The 21,863-nt window shown below is 43.3% G+C and overlaps 1 protein-coding gene across 4 annotated transcripts in view; it reads right to left on the reverse strand.

Moving 5' to 3' along the window:
- The window catches only part of ulk4 (unc-51 like kinase 4), a 730,951-nt gene that overhangs the window by 667,582 nt on the left and 41,506 nt on the right, over positions 1–21,863 (reverse strand). For all 4 annotated transcript variants that reach the window (XM_073072965.1, XM_073072962.1, XM_073072961.1 and 1 more), the window contains one exon: positions 225–349. In XM_073072965.1, coding sequence (XP_072929066.1) covers positions 225–349 — 125 coding nt within the window. The remainder of the gene's footprint in view (positions 1–224; positions 350–21,863) is intronic.

Genomic DNA, 21,863 nt, shown 5'->3' on the forward strand with positions numbered 1-21,863 from the left:
TTATGTTTCTTTTGTTAATGTTCAGTCTCCTTCAATTAAGGAAAAGCAAGCGCAGCCTATCCAATCTGTTTCCATAAACAAATAGCTTGAGATCATTCCACATTGATTTACAAGTATTTGAAACTAATTGCATACATTAAAAATGAACCAGCACATTAAAGAAAAAAGAATAATCTGTTTTCTTTTTACAGACATGTCACACGGACAAAAAACCATTATTTTACCTAATTTGTATGATGGCAGTTGATGGTTGCTGTTCATTTTGATGCTTGATTCTTGCAGATTTTTGCTTCCTCTGCTGTGTTGCAATTCACTAGGAGTGATTGAGGAAGAAACCTCACTGTTACCACTAAAGATAAAATCAGAATCAATATGTGAGACTATTTCTAGAGTTTAAAATAAAGTAGAACTTGCTCTGTTATATATTGAAAATTGGCATGTTTATGTGTAATCTGCTGTCATGATCCCTGACTTGGGAGATCAGTACTCATAATAAATTCAAAATATCCTCCATAAAAACAAAATTGAACCAAAATGAACTAACTTGCATTAGCAACGTTTTGTAGTAATGCTTATTTTCAAAGGTCTGCTCCATTTGAAGTGGACAAATGAAAAGAATAACAAAGCAAACATTTGTGATGGCTTTCGATAATTAAACAACATATTGCAGTATCTGTCTTAAACTAAATTTGGAACCGTCCAACTGAAGGAGTTGAAACAAAAAACACCAAGAACTCAGTAGGAAGAACATAGCAGTCAGGCAGCATCACTGGAAAATGAAACAGAGCTAACATTTTAGGATAAAGACCCCTCATCCTTTCTGATGTCCATCCTCAATTAAGGAAGTACCTACAATCGAAATGACTAAGATAAGGCTGAAAGCATTTGAGTCATGCAGCACAGAGGGATCTTGTCAGCCACTATGTCTGTCCTGATCAAACAGACATCTACACTAACCCCATCTTTCCTTCCTTTCCTCGCAAATTCTCTTTGTATCCACAGAAGCTAGGGACAATTTACAGAAGCAAATTAACCTAGCAGCCAGCACATTTTGGGATGTGGCAGGAAATGCAGGGTATATAGTGTGCTATTCTGTTCACCACACTATGGGAAGAATGTGGCTCACTGGAGAAAGTACAAAGAAGACTCATCAGGATGTTGACTGGAATGGAGGACCATTTTGTGGGAAGAGATTGGGTAGGCTGGACTTCTTTTCCCTTGGTCATAGACTAACAATAGAAACATATAAAATAATAAGACCCAGAGATAGGAGAGACAGTCAAAATCACATTCCCATGGTAGGAGTATCAAAGACCAGAGTGCATAGGTTTAAAGTGAAAGGAAAGTTTTACATGGGATTTGAAGATATTATTTTGCACACAAGGTGGTGAATATCTGCTGTCAGAGGAGGTGGCAGCATCAGAAATTATTATGTTTTAGAGATATTTGGTCATTTATTTAAATAAACAAGGCAAAGGAGGATATGATCCTAGAGACACAAGAGTCTGCAGTTGCTAGAAAGTGGAGCAATAAATAAACGACTGGAAGAACTCAGCACATGACAGCAAAGATATGATCCCATTGCGGGCAAATGTGATTTAGTTTACATGGGTAAAGCATCAGCATGGACTTTGTGGGCTGACGGCCTGTTTCCGCGCTGTCCTGCTCTATGATTTCATCCAGGACTCTGATTCCACCACTGACCCTGGACACCTTCACACTGCTCTGCAACCTCCAGCCTACAGCTTAACCATCTGCAGCTCCATGCCAATATTTTACATGCAGCCGCTGGACCCCCGGTCTCCCCTACCCCATCTCCACTCTGCAACCCCATGTCTCTCAGGCCCCATCATAAGCTCACGGATCCTTGGAGCCTCCATCTTCCTCCCACCCACCTTTCCTGAACACCCCAACCTCCTCTCCCCTCTGACACCACCAGCTCTCTTCCCCTCATGATGCCAGCTCTAAACCTTGCCACATCTTCACTATTCTCTCTGAACTACCCATCTCTCAGGCAGAACGTCCTGACATCAGTAAGGGCCTCACCTTTGTCCCCCTACGCCCGCACCTCAGTGAGTTCCACACCCCCCATGATATCAAGCTCTTCTTCCATCGCCTCCATCTCTGAACCTACTTCTTTGGCAAGGATTCCACACCCCACACTGATGACCCGTTCTCCCATCTTCAACCCTTCTCCTCTTCTTGTACACCCCACTGTGGTTCTCTGCCTGTTCTGGAACTTTTCATCTCAAACTGCCGACGAGACAGCAACTGCCTCGACTTCAGCACTCCTCTCTCCTCTTGCAACCTCACCCTCTCTGAACACCACTCTCTCTGCACCAATTCCAACCTTACCATCAAACCCACGGACAAAGGGGGTCCTGTTGTCATGTGGCACACCGATTTCTACCTTGCTGAGCCCAGGTGGCAACTCTCAGACATCTCCACATACCTACCCCTCAAGGAGGATCCCACTACACACCATCAGAAAACTGTTCCTGGCACCATCACTGACCTCATCCACTCTAGAGAACTCCCTTCCACTGTCACCAAACTCACTGTTCCCTTACAAGAGAATATCTGCAGATGCCAGAAATCCAAGCAACACACACAAAATGCCGGAGGAACTCAGCATCCAGGCAGCATCGGGCCAAAACGTCAACTGTACTTTTTTCTATAGATGCTGTGTGGCCTGCTGAGTTCCTCCAGTATTTTGTGTGGTATAGTTCCCTTACCCGCATTGTTTACTTCTACCACCTACCCAAGATCCACAAACCAGACTGTCCGGGTAGAGCTACTGTCTCTGCCTGCTCCTGCCCTACTGAACTTGTGTCCTCGTATCTTAATTCCATTCTATTCCCCTTGGTTGAGTCCCTTCCCACCTACATCTGCAACATTTCTCCTGACCTTGATCTCCTCACTAAGTTTCAGGGTCCTGGCCCTAACCACCTCATCTTCACCATGGATGTTCAGTCCTTTTTTACTTCTATCCCCCATCAAAAAGGCCTCAAAGCTGTGTGTGTTGTTCAAAGCTCTCTGCTTTTCTCTTGACAAAAGAAAGAACCAATCCCCCTCTCCCACCACCCTCCTCCATCTGGCAGAACTGTTCCTCACCATGAACAATTTTTAATTCAGCTCCTCACATTTTCTCCAGAAGGTCCCAGCAGATGCCTGACTCTTTGCTGGCTATGCAGAACAGTCCATGTTCGAAGTCTTCCCAGTTTATACTCCTCAACTCTTCCTCCGCTACATTGACAACCACAGTGGCACTGCTTCATGCATCCATGCTGAGCTTGTTAGTTTCATCAACTTTGCCTCCAACTTCTGCCCTGCCCTTAAATTCACTTGGTCCATCTCTGACATCCCCCTCGCTTCCTTGATCTGTCTCTCTTGAGACAGACTGTCAACCAACATCTTTTATAAACCTACTGATTCCTACAGTTATTGCGATTATACCTCCCCACTCCTGTAAAAATGCTATTCCCTTGTCTCAGTTTCTTCACATCTGCCACATCTATTCCCAGGATGCAAGTTCCATTCCAGGACTTTAGAAGTGCCCTCCTTCTTTAAAGAATGGGGTTTCTCTCCCTCTACTATTGATGTAGCCCTTACCCACATCTCTTCCATTTCCTGTATATCTGCACTCACCCCATCTTGCCCCGCCTTAATAGTCCTCCTTGTCCCTACGTCCACAACTAACACAATATCCTCCAGAATTTCCATCATCTCCAAAGGGATCCTACCACTAAACATATCATTACTTTCCCTCCTCTGCAATTTGCAGGGAACGCTCCCTGCGATTCCATAAGACATAGGAGCAGAATTAGGCTATCTGGCCCATTGAGTTTGTTCAACCATTCAATCAAGGCTGATCCTTTTTTCCCCTCCTCAGCCCCACTCCCCGGCCTCCTCCACATAACCTTTGATGCCATGGCCTATCAAAAACTTACCAATCTCATCCCTAAATACACCAACGACCTGGCCTCCATGGCTGATTGTGGCAATAAATTCCACAAATTCACTACCCCTGGCAAAAAAAAATTCCCGTATTTCAGTTTTAAATGGATGCCCCTCTTATCCAAGTCTCCCCATCCATGGGGAACATCCTTTCCATATCTACTCTGTCTAGGCCTTTCAACATTCAAAAGGTTTCAATGAGAACCACCCCCCCATCCTTTTAAATTCCAGCGAGTGCAGGCCTAGAGCTATCAAACATTCCTCATATAATAACCCTTTCATTCCCAAAATCATCCTTCTGAACATCCTCTGGAATCGTTTCATAAATAAAGAGTCCAAAACTATTCATGATAGTCAGGGTGAGGCCTCACCAGTGCCTTGTAAGGCTTCAGCATCACATCCCTGTTTTTACATTTGCCTTCTCTTCCCCCACACCCTTCAATTCCTGGCACACTACTAGTGCTTTCCACAGTGAAGACTGATGCAAATACTCATTTAGTTCAACTGCCATCTCCGTTACTATTTCTCCAGCCTTATTCCCTGTCCATTTGTCCCTACCCACTCCAGGCACTTATCCCTGCAAGCAGCCTAAATGCCAAAGCTACTCATTTACCTCCTCCCTCACCTCCATTCAGAACTCCAAATAGTCCATTCCAGTCAGACAACACATCACCTGCGAATCTGCTGGGGTCATCTATTGTATCCTGTGCTCCTGATGCAGCCTCCTCTATGTTGGTGAGACCCGTTGTAAATTGGGGGACCACTTCATCGAGCATCTCTACACCATCACCACAAGTGGGACTTCCCAATGGCCAAACATCTTAATTTGGATTTGCATTCCTGATCCAACATGTGCCAAGATGAGATCACTCCCAGGGTGGAAGACCAACACCTTACATTCCATCTGGGTGCCCTCTAGCAAGATGGCAATTCTCCTTCTGGTAAACAGACTCCCCCACATCCTCTGTTCTCCACTCTGGATGTTTACTTCCCCCCCCCCGTGTCCCCTCCTCCTTCCTTTTCTCCTATGATCCACTTCCCTCTCCTATCAGATTCTTTCTTCTCCAGCCCTTGACCTTTACCACCCACTTCAACTATCACCTTCCAGCTAGCCTCTTACCCCTCTCCCCACCTTTTTATTCTGACATCTTCCCCCTTCCTTCTCAGTCCTGAAGACACATCTCAGCTTGAAATATTGACTGTTAATTCTTTTCCACAGATGCTGCCAGGCCTGCTGAGTTCCTCTAGCAATTTGCATGTGTTGCTTTAGATTTCCAGCATCTACAGACTTTTTTGTGTCTATGATTTCATTTTCTAAGGACAGGGAGTATGTGTGAACTGTGTACAGGCAACCCCCATAGTCAGGATCAAACTTGGAGTCTCTGGAACTGAGAGGCAATATCTCTAACCACTTTGAAATGACAAGTAAATGCTCATAGAAACCATATGATCCAAAGGAAGCCCATTCAGCTCATGCCAGTTGACAAAAGGTGACCAGTCTCCACAGCACACTTTTTTGCGTGCCACAGTTCCCAAGGAGACATTGGGTTGCGCAGAATGTTACAAGTGTAAATGGAGCGAGCAGGGCAGACGGCACTTTTTGTGCACAACAGTTTCCATGGAAACATTTGATTTCATAAAGGGAGAGAGAGTTTAAAAGAAGTGAGCGGACGCAATAGGGCATTTTTGGCACACTACGGTTCTCGAGGAGACAACGGATTGCGCATAATTTTGGAAGGACAAACTCCAAGGCAGAGTACAAAGTAAATGACAGGATATTTGGTAGTGTGGAGGAGCAGAGGGATCTGGGGGTACATGTCCACAGATTCCTAAAAGTTGCCTCACAGGTAGATAGGGTAGTTAAGAAAGCTTATGGGGTGTTAGCTTTCATAAGTCGAGGGATAGAGTTTAAGAGATGCGATGTAATGATGCAGCTCTATAAAACTCTGGTTAGGCCACACTTGGAGTACAGTGTCCAGTTCTGGTCACCTCACTATAGGAAGGATGTGGAAGCATTGGAAAGGGTACAGAGGAGATTTACCAGGATGCTGCCTGGTTTAGAGAGTATGCATTATGATCAGAGATTAAGGAGAATGAGAGGAGACATGATAGAGTTATACAAGATATTAAGAGGAACAGATAGAGTGGACAACCAGCACCTCTTTCCCAGGGCACCACTGCTCAGTACAAGAGGACATGGCTTTAAGGGGTGGGAAGTTCAAGGAGGATATTAGAGGAAGGTTTTTTATTCAGAGAGTGGTTGGTGCGTGGAATGCACTGCCTGAGTCAGTGGTGGAGGCAGATACACTAGTGAAATTTAAGAGACTACGAGACAGGTATATGGAGGAATTTAAGGTGGGGTTTATATGGGAGGCAGGGTTTAAGGGTCAGCACAACATTGGGGGCCGAAGGGCCTGTACTGTGCTGTACTATTCTATGTTCTATTGGTAGGTCGTGTTTAACCAAACTGATAATTTTTCGAGGAAGTTACCAGGCAACTTGGTGAAGGCAAAGCAGTGGATGCTGTCTACATGGATCTTTATCAAGGTCACTGACAAGGTCCCACATGGGAGGTTTGCTAAGAAGGTTCAGTTGCTCAGCGTTCAAAATAAGGTGGTAAATTGGATTAGACATTGGCTTTGTGGAAAAAGCCAGAGAGGTATTAGACAGTTGCCTCTCTGACTGGAAGCCTGTGACTAATGGTGCTGGCTCCACTATTGTTTGTCATTTATATCAACAGTCTGAATGATAATGTGGTTAACTGGATCAGCAAATTTGCAGATGACACTAAGATTGGGGGTGCAGTGGACAGCGAGGAAGACCAACAGAGCCTGCAACAAGATCTGGACCAGCTGGAAAAATGGACCGAAAAATGGCAAATAGAATTGAATGTAAGCAAATGTAAGGTGCTAATTTTGTCAGGGCAAAGCAGAGCAGGATTTAAACAGTGTATGCAAAGACACTGAAGTGTCAGGTAGAACAAAAGAATGTAGGAATACAGATCCATAATTTCTTGAAACTGGCATCAGTTACTGTAGATGGGGTCGTAAAGAAATCTTTTGGCACACTGGCCTTCATAAATTAATATATTGAGTACAGGAGTTAGGATATTATGTTGAAACTGTATAAGATGATGGTGAGGCTTAATTTGGAGTATTGTGTGCAATTCTGGTCACCTACCTACAGGAAAGATGTAAATAAGATTGAATGTGTGCAGAGAAAATTTACAAGGATGCTGCCGGGACTGAAAGACCTGAATTATAGAAAAAGGTTGAATAGGTTAGAACTTTATTCTCTAGAACACAGGAGAATAAGTGTAGATTTGAAAGAGGTATACAAGATTATGTAAGGTATGGATAAGAGTAAATACAAGCAGGCTTTTTCCAGAAGTTGGATGGAACTACAATTAGAGGCCATGGGTTAAGGTTGAAAGGTGAAATGTTTAAGAGGAACATGAGGGGGAACTTCCTCACTCAGAGGGTCATAAGAGTGTGGAACAAGCTGCCAGTGCAACTGGTGGATGCAGGTTCGATTTCAACATTTAAGAGAAAATTGGAGATAGGTACATGGATGAGAAGGGTATGGAGGGCTTTGCTCTGGGTGCAGGTCGATGAGACTAGGCAGATTAATGGCTCAGCACAGACTAAATGGGGTGAAGAGCCTGTTGCTGTGCTGTAGTGTTCTGCAACTCTAACCTCATCACGACAGAAACCAGTTTTCAACCAACTGGATGGACTTCTATGATCTGATGAAAAAGCTAATGAAACCTTAAGCTATACACATGACTGTGTGGCTCGGCAGAGCTCAAATACCATCTATAAATTTGCTGATGATACAACCATTGTTGGTTGAATCCCAGGTGGTGACGAGAGGGCGTACAGGAGTGAGATATGCTAACTAGTGGAGTGACGTTGCAGCAACAACCTTGCACTCAACGTTAGTAAAACTAAACAGCTGATTGTGGACTTCAGAAAGGGTAAGATGAAGGAACACATACCAATCCTTAGGGGGATCAGAAGAGGAGAGAGTGAACAGTTTCAAGTTCCTGGTGTCAAGATCTCTGAGGACCTAACCTGGTTCAAAACATATCAATGCAGTTATAAAGAAGGCTAGACAGCGACTATACTTCATTAGGAGTTTGAAGCGATACACTCAAAAACTCTATAGATGTACCATGGAGAGCATTTTGACAGGTTGCATCACTGTCTGGTATGCTGGGGTGGGGGGGGGGGGGGGGTGGGGGGGCTACTGCACAGGACCAAAAGAAGCTGCAGAGGATTGTAAATTTAGTCAGCTCCATTTTGGGTACTTGGCTGCAATGTACCCAGGACATCTTCAAGCAGCGGTGTCGCAGAAAGACAGCGTCCATTATTAAGGACCTCCAGCACCCAGGGCATGCCCTTTTCTCACTGTTACCATCAGGTAGGAGGTACAGAAGCCTGAAGGCATACACTCAGCGATTCAGGAACAGCTTCTTCCCCTCTGCCATCCAATTCCTAAATGGACATTGAACTGTAAAGACTACCTCACTTTAAAAAAATATATTATTTGTTTTTTGCACAATTTTTAATCTATTCAATATATGTATACTGTAATTGATTTATTTACAGGCAGTCCCCAGGTTACGAACGAGTTCCGTTCCTGAGTCCGTCTTTAAGTCGGATTTGTACGTAAGTCGGAATAGGTTCATCCGGTATTATTTAGCGTCAGTTAATCAAATGTTTGCCTTGGTATATAGTATATATTTTACTTTTCTATGCATATAAAACACATGAAACGTACAGTATTTACTTCTATAATTAAACCACTGTGCTGCTTAGTAATAATTGTAGCTTTCATCTGGGCAGGGCCTTTCACATACTCCATTATTCTCACTTTATCCTTTAAAATTGTTCAGATCGGTTACCGACTGCAGCCTAACGCTTTTCCAATGACCGATTGCGTCTCACCTCTTTCCGATCGTTTTATTATTTCCACCTTACAGTATTTTCAACCGTGATCGTTTTCTGTCAATGGAACAGATACAAGATGTACAGTATGTACTGTACACCGTGGGTGACGCGACCTGAGCTGCCCCGGGTCCTAAAATCCACCGTACTGCGACAGGTTAAATAGGACAAGTGGACAAATACGTACACTAAAGCATCTTAAACATAATTATACAGTACTGTACATAATAATAATACCGTAATAATAAAAGTAACTACATACTGTTGCATCGATGTCTTGCATACCGGAAGGGGCATTCATGAGGTAACATTATGATGGACCTGGTGCTGGAGAGTCGGGTTTGATTCTGCTGCTAGAGTGGGCGGGGGGGGGGGGGGGGGGGGTTACTACTGGAGTCAATTTCTTGAAGTAGGCATCAAGGGAGGCTTGTACAGAGCTTTTCTTTTTATCGTCATAAATGGCCTTGTAGCAGCTGAGGTTCTCAGTAACTGCACGGTAAACTGTGGCGAACCTCTCTGTATTAGGAACTTGCTCCTCTAACTTTGCCATCCCCTCTTCAATGAGATGAAAACCTTCAGTTAACTTTTTTGTTGCAGACTTTTTCAGTTCCGGTGTTCCTAGGACACAGTCTTCTTTTTTCTCAAACACTCTCATCTGCTGCTCTAGTTCCATAAGGTCTTCACTGGTCAGTTCTTCAGCATGGGAGTTGAGAAACTCTACAACATCATTTTCACTGATGTCTAACTGCAGTTCATTACCAATATCTACCACAGCTTGCCTGGCTTCGGCGATGTGGTCAGCTGTAAATCCCTGAGAAGCATGCACAAACTAGGGACACAATTTAAACCACACTCCTTTCATATTTGACTGCTTCACTTCATCCAAAGAATCAGCAATATTTTTGATGGCATCATAGATGTTATAATCCCTCCAGAACTCCCTTAAACTCATCACATCTTGGGTAGCCCTGACTGCTTGTGAGAAGGTCCACCGTAAATAATAGGCCTTAAAGGAGGCTATGACTCCCTGATCCATTGGCTGAAGTAGCAATGTGGTGTTGGGGGGTAAAAATAGGGTCTTTACATTGGGGTGAAGGTCATCTAAAGTGCTTGGATGACCAAGTGCGTTGTCAAGCACAAGGAGAATCTGGAAAGGAATTTTCTTGGCCAAGCAATAACGTTCAACAGCAGGAACAAAATGGTTCAAGAACCAATCTTCAAAGACGGCAATTGTAACCCAAGCCTTTGAATTTGCCTTCCAAATAACGGGAAGAGCTGCCTTAATGATATGGCGAAGTTCCCTGGGATTTAGGGAGCGATACACAAGCAAAGGTTTGAGCTTGAAATCCCCAGATGCATTACCCCCAAGCAATAATGTCAGCCTATCCTTCAATGCCTTATGCCCTGGTGCACTTTTCTCCTCTTTCGAAATGTAGGTCCTTTCAGGCATTTTTTTCCAAAATAAGCCAGTCTCGTCTACATTAAATATTTGGTCTGGCAAATAACCTCCCTCCTCAATAATTTTTTTAAACATTTCAGGAAAATCACTCACAGCACTTAAATCGGCACTCACTCTTCACCTTGCACTGTATATTATGTAAATTTACCTTCACTTTGAAACGATTGAACCCCTACTCGCAACAAATTCTTCATCACAAGCACTTTCACTTGCTGTATGTGCAGCTTTTAAATCACTGAAAAGGCTTCGAGCCTTTTCTTGCAGTAAAGTAAGACTAATAGGTAAATTACGCTGATCTTGATTGTAGAACCAAATTATCAATAGCCTTTCCATTTCAATAATCAAACCACTGCATTGCTTAGTAATAATTGTAGCTTTCATCAGGGTAGGGCCTTTCACATGCTCCATTATTCTCACTTTATCCTTTAAAATTGTTCTGATCGTTGACTGACTGCAGCTTAACGTTTTTCCAATGATACCGATGGCATCTCATCTCTTTCTGATCGTTTTATTATTTCCACTTTATTTTCAATCGTGATTTTCCTTTTCTTTGATGCATCACCAGCACTTGCATCGGATTTACGCTTTGCAGACATAGTTACAAGAGTAATTAAGAGAAAAATTTAAGCCAAATACAAAGTCACACACTCAGCACAGTGTCAACGACAACGTGATCTGACTTAAAATGATGGGACAGCTTTCCATGAGGCGACGAACCGCTGAAGCCGCGCAATGTTTTCATGAGCGTCACAACGCAGTGAGTGCGTTTGTTACTACAAACCATTGTACCGTATTTACAGTAACTCGGATTTTTAATATAATAGGCTTTATGGCAAGCTGTTCGCAAGTACGAGTAGTCCATAAGTTGGACATTTGTAACTCGGGGGACTGCCTGTATTGTTGTCATTGCATTATTTTTTCTTCTTGCTTTGCATTGAACTGCCGCTAAGTTAACAAATTTCATGATACACGCCAGTGACAATAAACCTGATTCTGATTCTAAATTAAGATACTAAAGATGCACACAAACTAGCTATACATCCAACCAACACACAAAAAATGCGAGAAAAATTCAGCAGGTCAGGCAGGCCTATGGAGAGAAATGACCAGACCCTCCAAACATGAACTGTTCATTCCTTCCATTGATGTTCCTCCAGCATTGTGTGTGTTGCTCAAGATCTGCAGCACTTAGAGAATCTCATGTGTACCTTGCACCAGTACAAGTAGGGTAGGGGGTGGTTGGGTTGTATTCCTCCAAAACTAACTACATCACAGAATTTTCATCAGTACATGTATCAAGAAAAAACATTAAATATAAAAATATTTATAATTTTTTCACGCAAATTCTGTGAGACCAAATCTTCTTCCTCTCGCAAACTCTTGGATAGTGATTTCTGACTCCTATCGAGGCGAATTGCCATTATACAGCCAGTCACAAGGGTTGCCGATGTTGCATCTATCAAACAGTGTGGACAACTGAAGGTGAAAAGTGTGACCAGCATTTAGTCACCAATAATACCACTCATCAATGCCCTGTTTGGTTTTCTCCCAGAGTAGTAAAACTAGACTTGTACAACAAAGAAACAGACCCTTTACGTACCATGTCTACATCAACCATCAAGTACTAATCTAACCTCAAAAAATTTTCCATAATAGGTCCAAAGTTTTGACAAATACTCATACAGATAATTGTATATGTTGTGAGATTACTTCCACTCAGGAAATGCCACATTCTGGGTGAAAATATACTTCCTCAGATCCCCTCTAAAACTCAAACCTATGGCCTTCATCAGTGCATGTGTGGGTGGGGGGGGGGGGGGGGGGTCTGGTGGTGAAGTTTGTTACTATCCACTCTATCGCTGCTTTATTAGGACGTCCTTCACTCCAAGGTAAACAAACCCCACCTATCCAGTTTCACCAAATGAGGAATTCCATCCCAAGCAATATACCAGTGAATTTGTTCTGCCCCTCATCCAATGTGATCACATCCTTTCTATGATGGGGCAATCAGAAACGCAAACTTTACTTCAGCTTCGACCTAACCAATACCTTATTAAGTTGCAACACCATTTCCCTATTTTATTTTTGGCCCAGCTAATGAAACACAGCATGTGCCTTCTTTGTCACCTGTGCTATAACTTTCAGGAAACTTTGGACTTATACACCAAAGTTACTCCTCAAATTTTGGGCCCCACCATTGATAAGTGTCTCACCTATATCAGTTCTTGCAAGAAGCATAATTTGCACTTTGCAGTATTAAATTCCATCTGTTACTGCTCTGGCCATTTAAACAACTAATATCATCCTGTAACCTGTGACCATCCTCTTGAATATCAGTTTTAGGGCATTTGCAAACTTACTAATCATAATCCAACACTAATATACAAATTGTGAATTAATGTAACAAATGAACGGGATTTGAGCCTCAGATCCAAATGGCTCACTGGGTTTCAATCACAAAATCACATTCCACTATCATCATCTGCCTCCTATTCACAAGCCAATTTTTGGATCTATTATGATAATTTGCCTTGGATACCACAACTTGCAACCTTTCCACCAATTTCTAATGTGGACTCTTCTCAAAGGACTTATTGTAGTCTAAGTGTATGACAAAAACGTCATCAATCTATTTTGTTATCTCATCAAAATGTCAATCAAATTCAACACACAGGCTCTCCTGCTAATAAAATCAAGCAGACAGTTTTAGTCAGATTTCCAAGTGCACTTAATCCTGTTCATCAATTGTTTTTTTCCAAATAACTTCCCTACCACTGAAATCAGTCCCTTATTACTTGGACAGTCCTGTTGTGTTTCTTCAATACAGATACCACATTGGAACAAGAATTTCTGATTCTTTTCCATTTCTGATCCCTCCCCATTCTCTGCATTTCTGACACCATCTTCTCCTTTCTCACTCTCTCTGTCTCCATCTCTGGAGACAAACTATTGACAGGCATCTTTTATTAACCTACTAATTCCCACATTTATCTTGACTATACCTCTTCTCACCCTGTTTCCAGTAAAAAAAAAGCTATTCCCTTTACTCAGTTCCATCGTCTACGCTGCATCTGTCCAGGATGTGGCTTTTCTTTCCAGAACATCAGAGACAGAACGTAGAACATAGAAATCTACAGCACATTACAGGCCCTTCGGCCCACAATGTTGTGCCGACCATGTAACCTACTCCAGAAACTGCCCAGAATTTCCTACCACATAGCCCCCTATTTTTCAAATCTCCATATACCTACCTAAGAGTCTCTTAAAAGACCCTATTGTATCTGCCTCTACCACCATCACTGGCAGTGCATTCCGTTCACCCACCACTCTCTGTGTGAGACACTTACCTCTGACATCCCCCCTGTACCTACCTCCAAGCACCGTAAAATTATGCTCCCTCATGTCAGCCATTTCAGCCCTAGGAAAAAGCCTCTGGCTATCCACACAATCAATGCCTCTCATTCATCTTATACAGCTCTGTCAGGTCACCTCTCATCCTCCGTCACACAAAGGAGAAAGGGGCAAGTTCACTCAACTTATTCTCAGAAGGCATTATCCAAGCAATCCAGGCAACATCCTTGTAAATCTCCTCTGCACTTTCTCAATGGTATCCACATACTTCCTGTAATGAGGTGCCAAGAAATGAACACAGTAGTTCATGTGGGGTCTAACTAATGTCTTATATAGCTGTAACATTACCTCACAGCACTTGAACTCAATCCCAAGGTTGATGAAGGCCAACAGACCACACACCTTCTTAACAACACTATCAACCTGTGCAGTAGCTTTGTGTGTCCTATGGACACGGACCCCAAGATCTCTCTCATCCTCCACACTGCCAATATTAAATTCCATCTTCAAATTTGACCTACCAAAATGAACCACTTCACACTTATCTGGGTTGAACTCCATCTGCCACTTCTCAGCCCAGTTCTGCATCATATTGATGTCCTGCTGTAACCTCTGACAGCCCTCCAGACTATCCACAAAACCCCCAACTTTTGAGTCATCAGCAAACTTACTAAGCCACCCTTCTACTTCCTCATCCAGGTCATTTATAAAAATACAAAGAGGAGGGGTCCCAGAACAGATCCCTGCAGAACACCATTGGTCATCAACCTCCATGCAGAATACTAACCATCTACAACCACCCTTTGCCTTCAGTGGGCAAGCCAATTCTGGATCCGCAAAGCAAGGTCTCCTTGGGAACCTTATTAAGTGCCTAACTGAAATCCACATACACTACATCCACTGCTCTAACTTCATTAATGTGTTTTGTTATATCCTCAAAGAATTCAATCAGGCTCATAAGGCACAACCTGCCCTTGACAAAGCCAAGCTGACTATCCATAATCAGATTATGTCTCTCCAAATGCTCATAAATCCTGCCTCTCAGGGTCTTCTCCAACAACTTGCCCACCACTGCAGTAAGACTCTCTGGTCTATAATTTCCTGGGTTATCTCTACTTCCCTTTCTTGAACAAGGGTACAACATTTACAACCCTCTAATCCTCTGGTACTTCTCCTGTCCCTATTGCTGATGTAAAGATCACTACCAGAGGCTCAGCAATCTCCTCCCTTGCCTCCCACAGTAGTCTGGGGTACTTCTCATCTGAACCCGGCAACTTATCTAACTTAATGCTTTTCAAAAGCTCCAGCACATCCTCTTTCTTAATGCCTAAATGCTCAAGTGTTTCAGTTCACTGAAGTCATCCCCACAATTGCCAAGGTCCTTTTCCCTGGTGAATTTTGAAGCAAAGTATTCATTAAGTACCTCCACTACCTCCTCCGACTCCATGCACACATTCCTACTATCGCACCTGCTTGGTCCTGTTCTCACACAGCTCATCCTCTTGCCCTTAACATATTTGTAGAATGCCTCAGGATTTTCCTTAATCCTGCTCGCCAAGACCCTTCTAGTTCTCCTAATTTCATTCCTAAACTCCTTCCTGGCAACCTTGTAATTTTCTAGAACTCTAACAGTACCTAGTTTCTTGAACCTTTCATAAGCTTTTCTTTTCTTTTCAACTAGATTTTCGGCATCCTTTGTACACCATGGAGCATACCTACGCAGAATGCCGTGCAAATGTTCCCAGAATATATGCCACATTTCTGCCATGCATTTCACTGAGAACATATGCTCCCAAGTTTCTGTCTAATAGCATCATATTTCCCCCTACCCTAATTGTTTTTCCAAATTGTCTGCTTTTATCCCTCTCCAGCGCTATGGGAAAAGAGACAAGAATTGTGATCACTATCTCCAAAATCACCGAGAGATCTGACACCTGACCTGTTTCATTTCCCAATACCAAATCAAGTACAGCCTCTCCTGTAGTTCGCTTATCTACATATTGTGTCAGGAAACGTTCCTGAACACACCTGATAAAAATCCACCCCATCCAAGCCCCTTGCTCTAAGAAGATGCCAGTCAATATTAGAAAAGTTAAAATTACCCATCACAACAACCCTATTATTATTGCACTACACCTTAGAAATTACCTAGGGTTACCCATAGCCCTCTATTTTTCTGAGCTCCATATACTTGTCCAGGAGTCTCTTAAAAGACCCTATCATATCCACCTCCACCACCGTTGGCAGCCCATTCCACACGCTCACCACTCTCTGCATAAAAAACCTATCCCTGATATCTCCACTGTACCTGCTTCTAAGCACCTTAAAACTGTGCCCTCTCGTGCTTGCCATTTCAGCCCAGGGAAAAAGCCTCTGACTATCCACATGATCAATGCCTCTCATCATCTTACACACCTCTATCAGGTCACCTCTCATCCTCCGTCACTCCAAGGAGAAAAGGACAAGTTCACTCAATCTATTCTCATAAGGAATGTTCCCCAATCCAGGCAACATCCTTGTAAATCTCCTCTGCACCCTTTCTGTGGTTTCCACATCCTTTTTAGAGTGAGGCAACCAGAACTGAGCACAGTACTCCAAGTGGGGTCTGACCAGAGTCCTATATAGCTGCATCATTACCTCTCGGCTCCTAAACTCAATCCCACGATTGATGAAGGCAAATGCACCGTATGCTTTCTTAACCACAGAGTCAACCTGCGCAGCAGCCTTGTGTTTTCTATGGACTTGGACCCCAAGATCCCTCTGATCAACCACACTGCCAAGAGTCTTACCATTAATACTATATTCTGTCATATTTGACCTACCAAAATGAACCACCTCACACTTATCTGGGTTCAACTCCATCTGTCACTTCTCAGCCAAGTTTTCCATCCTATCAATGTCCCGTTGTAATCTCTAAGACAGCCCTCCACACTATCCAGGACACCTCCAACCTTTGCGTCATGAGCAAATTTACCAACCCATCCCTCCACTACTTCATCCAGGTCATTTATAAAAATCACGAAGAGCAGGGGTCCCAGAACAGACCCCTGAGGCACACCACTGGCCACCGACCTCCATGCCAAATATGACCCGTCTACAAGCACTCTTTGCCTTCTGGATCCACAAAGCAATGTCCCCTTGGATTCCATGCCTTCTTACATTCTCAATAAGCCTTGCATGGGGTACCTTATCAAATGCCTCGCTGAGATCAATACACACTACATCTACTGCTCTACCTTCATCAATGTGTTCAGTCACATCCTCAAAAAATTCAGTCAGGCTCGTAAGGCATGACCTGCCCTTGACAAAGCCATGCCAACTGTTCCAAATCATATTATGCCTCTCCAAATGTTCATAACTCCTCCCTCTCAGGATCTTCTCCATCAACTTATCAACCACTGAAGTAAGACTCACTGGTCTATATTTTCCTGGGCTATCTCTACTCCCTTTCTTGAATAAGGGAACAACATCTGCAACCCTCCAATCATCTGGAACCTCTCCCGTCCCCATTGATGATGCAAAGATCTTCGCCAGAGGCTCAGCAATCTTCTCCCTTGCCTCCCACAGTAGCCTGGGGCACTTCTCATCCAATCCCAATGACATATTCAACATGATGCTTTCCAAAAGCTCCAGCACATCCTCTTTCTTAATATCTATTTGCTCAAGCTTTTCAGTCCACTGTAAGTCATCCCTACAATCGCCAATATCCTTTTCCGTAGTGAACAGTGAATCGAAGTACTCATTTAGAACGTCTGCTACCTCCTCCAGTTACATACTCACTTTTCCACTGTCATACTTGATTGGTCCTATTCTCTCATGTCTTATCCTCCTGCTCTTCAAATACTTGTAGAATGCCTTGGGGTTTTCCTTAATCCTGTCTGCCAAGGCCTTCTGATGGCCCCTTCTGGCTCTCCTAATTTCTTTCCTGAGCTCTTTCCTGCTGGCCTTATAATCTTCTAGCTCTTTATCATTACTTAGTTTTTTGAACCTTTTGTAGCTCTTCCTTTCTTCTTGACTATATTTACAACAGCCTTTGTACACCATGGTTCCTATACCCTACCATCCTTTCTCTGTCTCATTGGAACATACCTATGGCAGAACTCCACAAAAATATCCCCCGAACATTTGCCATATTTCTTCTATACATTTCCCTGAGAACTTCTTTTTCCAATTTATACTTCCATATTCCTGCCTGATAACCTCATATTTCCCCTTACTCCAATTAAATGCTTTCCTAACTTGTCTGTTCCTATCCCTCTCCAAAGTTATGGAGAAGGAGATAGAATTATGATCACTATTTCCAAAATGCTCTCCCACTGACAGATCTGACACCTGACCAGGTTCATTTCCCAATACCAGATGAAGTACAGCCTCTCCTCTTGTAGGCCCCATCTACATATTGTGTCAAGAAGCCTTCCTGAACACTTCTAAAAAAACTCCACCCCATCTAAACCCCTCGCTCTAAGGACACACCAATCAATATTTGGGAAATTAAAATCTCCAACCACGACAACACTATTATTACACCTTTCCAGAATATGTCTCCCTATCTGCTCCTCGATGTCCCTATTACTATTGGGTGGTCGATAAAAAAAAAAACACCCAGTAGAGTTATTGACCCCTTCCTTTCCAAACTTCCACCCACAGAGACTTAGTAAACAATCCCTCCATGTCTTCCTCCTTTTCTGCAGCCATGACACTATCTCTGATCAACAGTGCCACACCCCCACCTCTTTTGCCTCCCTCCCTGTCCTTTGACTTGACTTGACTAAAGCCTGGCACTCGAAGTAACCTTTCTTGCCCCTGAGCCATCCAAGTCTCTGTAATGGCCAAAATATCATAGCTCCAAGTACTGATCCATGCTCTATGTTCATCCGTTTTGTTCATAATACTTCTTGCATTAAAATAGACACATCTCAAACCGTCAGTCTGAGCGCGTCCCTTCTCTATCACCTGCCTATCCTCCCTCTCGTACTGCCTCCAAGCTTTCTGTATTTGTGAGCTAACCGCCTCTTCCTCCGTCTCTTCGTTTGGTTCCCACCCCCCAGCAATCCCAGTTTAAACTCTCCCCAATAGCTTTAGCAAACCTCCCCACCAGTATTTTGGTCCCCCTGGGATTCAAGTGCAACCCATCCTTTTTATACAAGTCACTCCTGCCTCAGAAGAGGTCCCAATGATCCAGAAATCTGAATCCCTGACCCCTGCTCCAATCCCTCAGCCACTCATTTATCCTCCACCTCACTCTATTCTGATTCTCACTGTCACATGGCACAGGCAGTAATCCCGAGATTATTACCTTTGTGGTCCTGGTTCTCAACTTCCTTCCTAACTCCCTGTAGTCTGTTTTCAGGATCTCCTCCCTTTTCCTGCCTATGTCATTGGTACCAATATGTACCATGACCTCTGGCTGTTTTCCTTCCCACTTCAGGATATCTTGGACGTGATCAGGAACATCCCGGACCCTGGCACCTGGGAGGCAAACTACCATCCGTGCTTCTTTCCTGTGTTCACAGAATCGCCTGTCTGACCCCCTAACTACAGAGTCCCCCATCACTGCTGCCATCCTCTTCCTTTCCCTACCCTTCTGAGCCACAGGGCCAGACTCTGTGCCAGCAGTGCAGCCACTGCTGCTTCCCCCAGGTATGCCATTCCACCCCCCCCCAACAGTACTCAAGCAGGAGTACTTATAGTCAAGGGGTACAGCCACAGGGATGCTCTCTAGCCTCTGACTCCCACCCTTCCCTCTCCTGATTGTTACCCATTTATCTGTCTCCCCAGGCCCCAGCTATACTTGCCTATAGCTCTTCTCTATCACCTCCTCACTCTGTCCCTGACCAGATGAAGGTCATTGAGCTTCAGCTCCAGTTCCTTCACACGGCCCCCAAGGAGCTGTAACTCGACGCACTTGGCACAGATGTGGCCATCCGGGAGGCTGGGAGTCTCCCGGACTTCCCACATCTGACACCGAGCACAGAACACCAGCCTCACACACATACTTCCTGTCTATATTCTACTCAGCAGCCTACCTCACCTCGACCTGTTAACACCCAAGCCCATTGAGCCAAAGCCTTCCTACTCTGTCTCCCTTGACTCCTTCACCTGCTCCTCTGAGCCCGCTATATAAGGCTCTCTCCTTTTAAACTCTTCTCGTTGTTCTCACTGGCTGACATCCATGAGCTTGCGTAGTTGTGCCCCAATCAAATTGCTTAAGTAGAATTTATTATCAGAGTACATGCATGTTACCACATACAACCCTGAGATTATTTTCTTCAGGTGTACTTAGCAAACCTACAGAACAGTAAATGTAAACAGGATCAATGGACAAGAAATTTGTAAATGCAAATATAAATATATAGCAATAAATAATGAACATGAAATAACAAGATAAAGACTCCTTAAAGTGAGACTATCAGTTGTGGAAACACCAGAAGTAGAATGACTATAGTTATCTCCATTACTTTAAGAGCCTGATGGTTGAGGGGTAGTAACTGTTCTTGAAACTGTTGTTGCAAGTCCTGAGGCACCTGTACCTTCTACCTGATGGCAATGGCAAGAAAAGAGCATGGCCTGGGTGGTGAGGATCTTTGATGATGGATGCAGCTTTTCTGTGGCAACATTTCATGTAGATGTGCTCAATGCTTGGGACTGTTTTATCCATAATATACTGGGAGGTATAGCTTTTGCAGAATTTTCCGCTCAAAGGCATTGGTGTTCCTCACACTTCCCACCACACATCAATGGAAGTTTGCCAAGGATTTTGATAGCATCTCCGCACACTCCTGAGGAAGCAGTGCTTTCTTTACAATTATATTTATATGATAGGTCCAGGACATGTCCTCTGAGTTAGTGACACCCAGGAATTTAAAGTTACTGACCCCCTCCATCTCTGATTCTCCAATGATTACTGGCTCATGGCTCCTGAAGTCTTATTGACATTGAGTGAGAGCAGGGCACACATCAGAATTCAGTTTTGAAGATGCAATGTCAATTCCATCTCTGGAGTTGGATAACATAAAGAACTGTATTCAAATATCACAATTGCCTCCATTGAAGGATTAGAAATCCAGGTACTGAGCTTCTTTTCAAGAACAAGCATACACATACAGGCAGGCTTTTTGTCCTGTAGTTCTGACTCTGGAGAGAACTGCAAAGTATCTTTCACACATCCAGTACTCAGGCAGATACAACTCAAATTGATTTTCTACCTGTCCATGCAAAGATATAGATTATTGTTTTTAATCTTCCTTCCTATGTACACAGAGATGGTTAAAAAAACTGCAACATTTCCATTCTTTGCATCGAAATTTCAAATTTTTTGTGAGGAGCAAGTTTCTTTTTAGAGAGTGAAATGTGCTGCCTGGGGTGGTGATAGAGGCAGAAACATTACAGACTTTTAAGAGATGTTTAGACAGGCACATGAATACAAGAAGGAACATAGACTAGTTAGCCATTTGATTACTAATTTAGACTAATTAATCAGCACAACATTGTACACCAAAAGGGCCTATTCCTGTGCTGTACTGTCCTATGTTCTATGTATGTTAAAATCACGGCTTCTGAGATTATTTTTTCTAAAGGCATAATGGAATCGATACTAAGCTAAATAAAAGGTTTATTTTTGTTTCAATTCTCCATTGAATTTATGAGCACATACTGATTACATTGGCAATGAATTCTTTCAGTTAGAATGTGGCAATTCATTAAAAGAGATTTTATCAATGTTTGAGCAAATCCATAGAAACAAAGAGAACCTACAGCTAAGTACAGGCCCTTCGGCCCACAATGCTGTACTGAACATGTAATTACTTTAGAAATTACCTCAGGTTACCCATAGCCCTCTATTTTCCTAAGCTATTTTAAAAGACCCTATTGTATCCGCCTCCACCACCGTTGCCAGCAGCCCATTCCATGCACTCACCACTCTCTGCGTAAAAACCTTACCCCCGACATCTCCTCTGTACCTACTTCCAAGCACCTTAAAACTGTGTCTTATGTTAGCCATTTCAACCCTGGGAAAAAGCCTCCGACTAGCCACACGACCAATGCCTCTCATCATTTTATACATCTCTATCAGGTCAACTCTCAACCTTCATCGCTCCAAGGAGAAAGGCCAGGTTCACTCAACCAATTCTTATAAGGCATGCTCG

Source organism: Hemitrygon akajei, chromosome 20 (assembly GCF_048418815.1).
Source record: "Hemitrygon akajei chromosome 20, sHemAka1.3, whole genome shotgun sequence".
In the NCBI taxonomy this organism is placed as follows: domain Eukaryota; kingdom Metazoa; phylum Chordata; class Chondrichthyes; order Myliobatiformes; family Dasyatidae; genus Hemitrygon; species Hemitrygon akajei.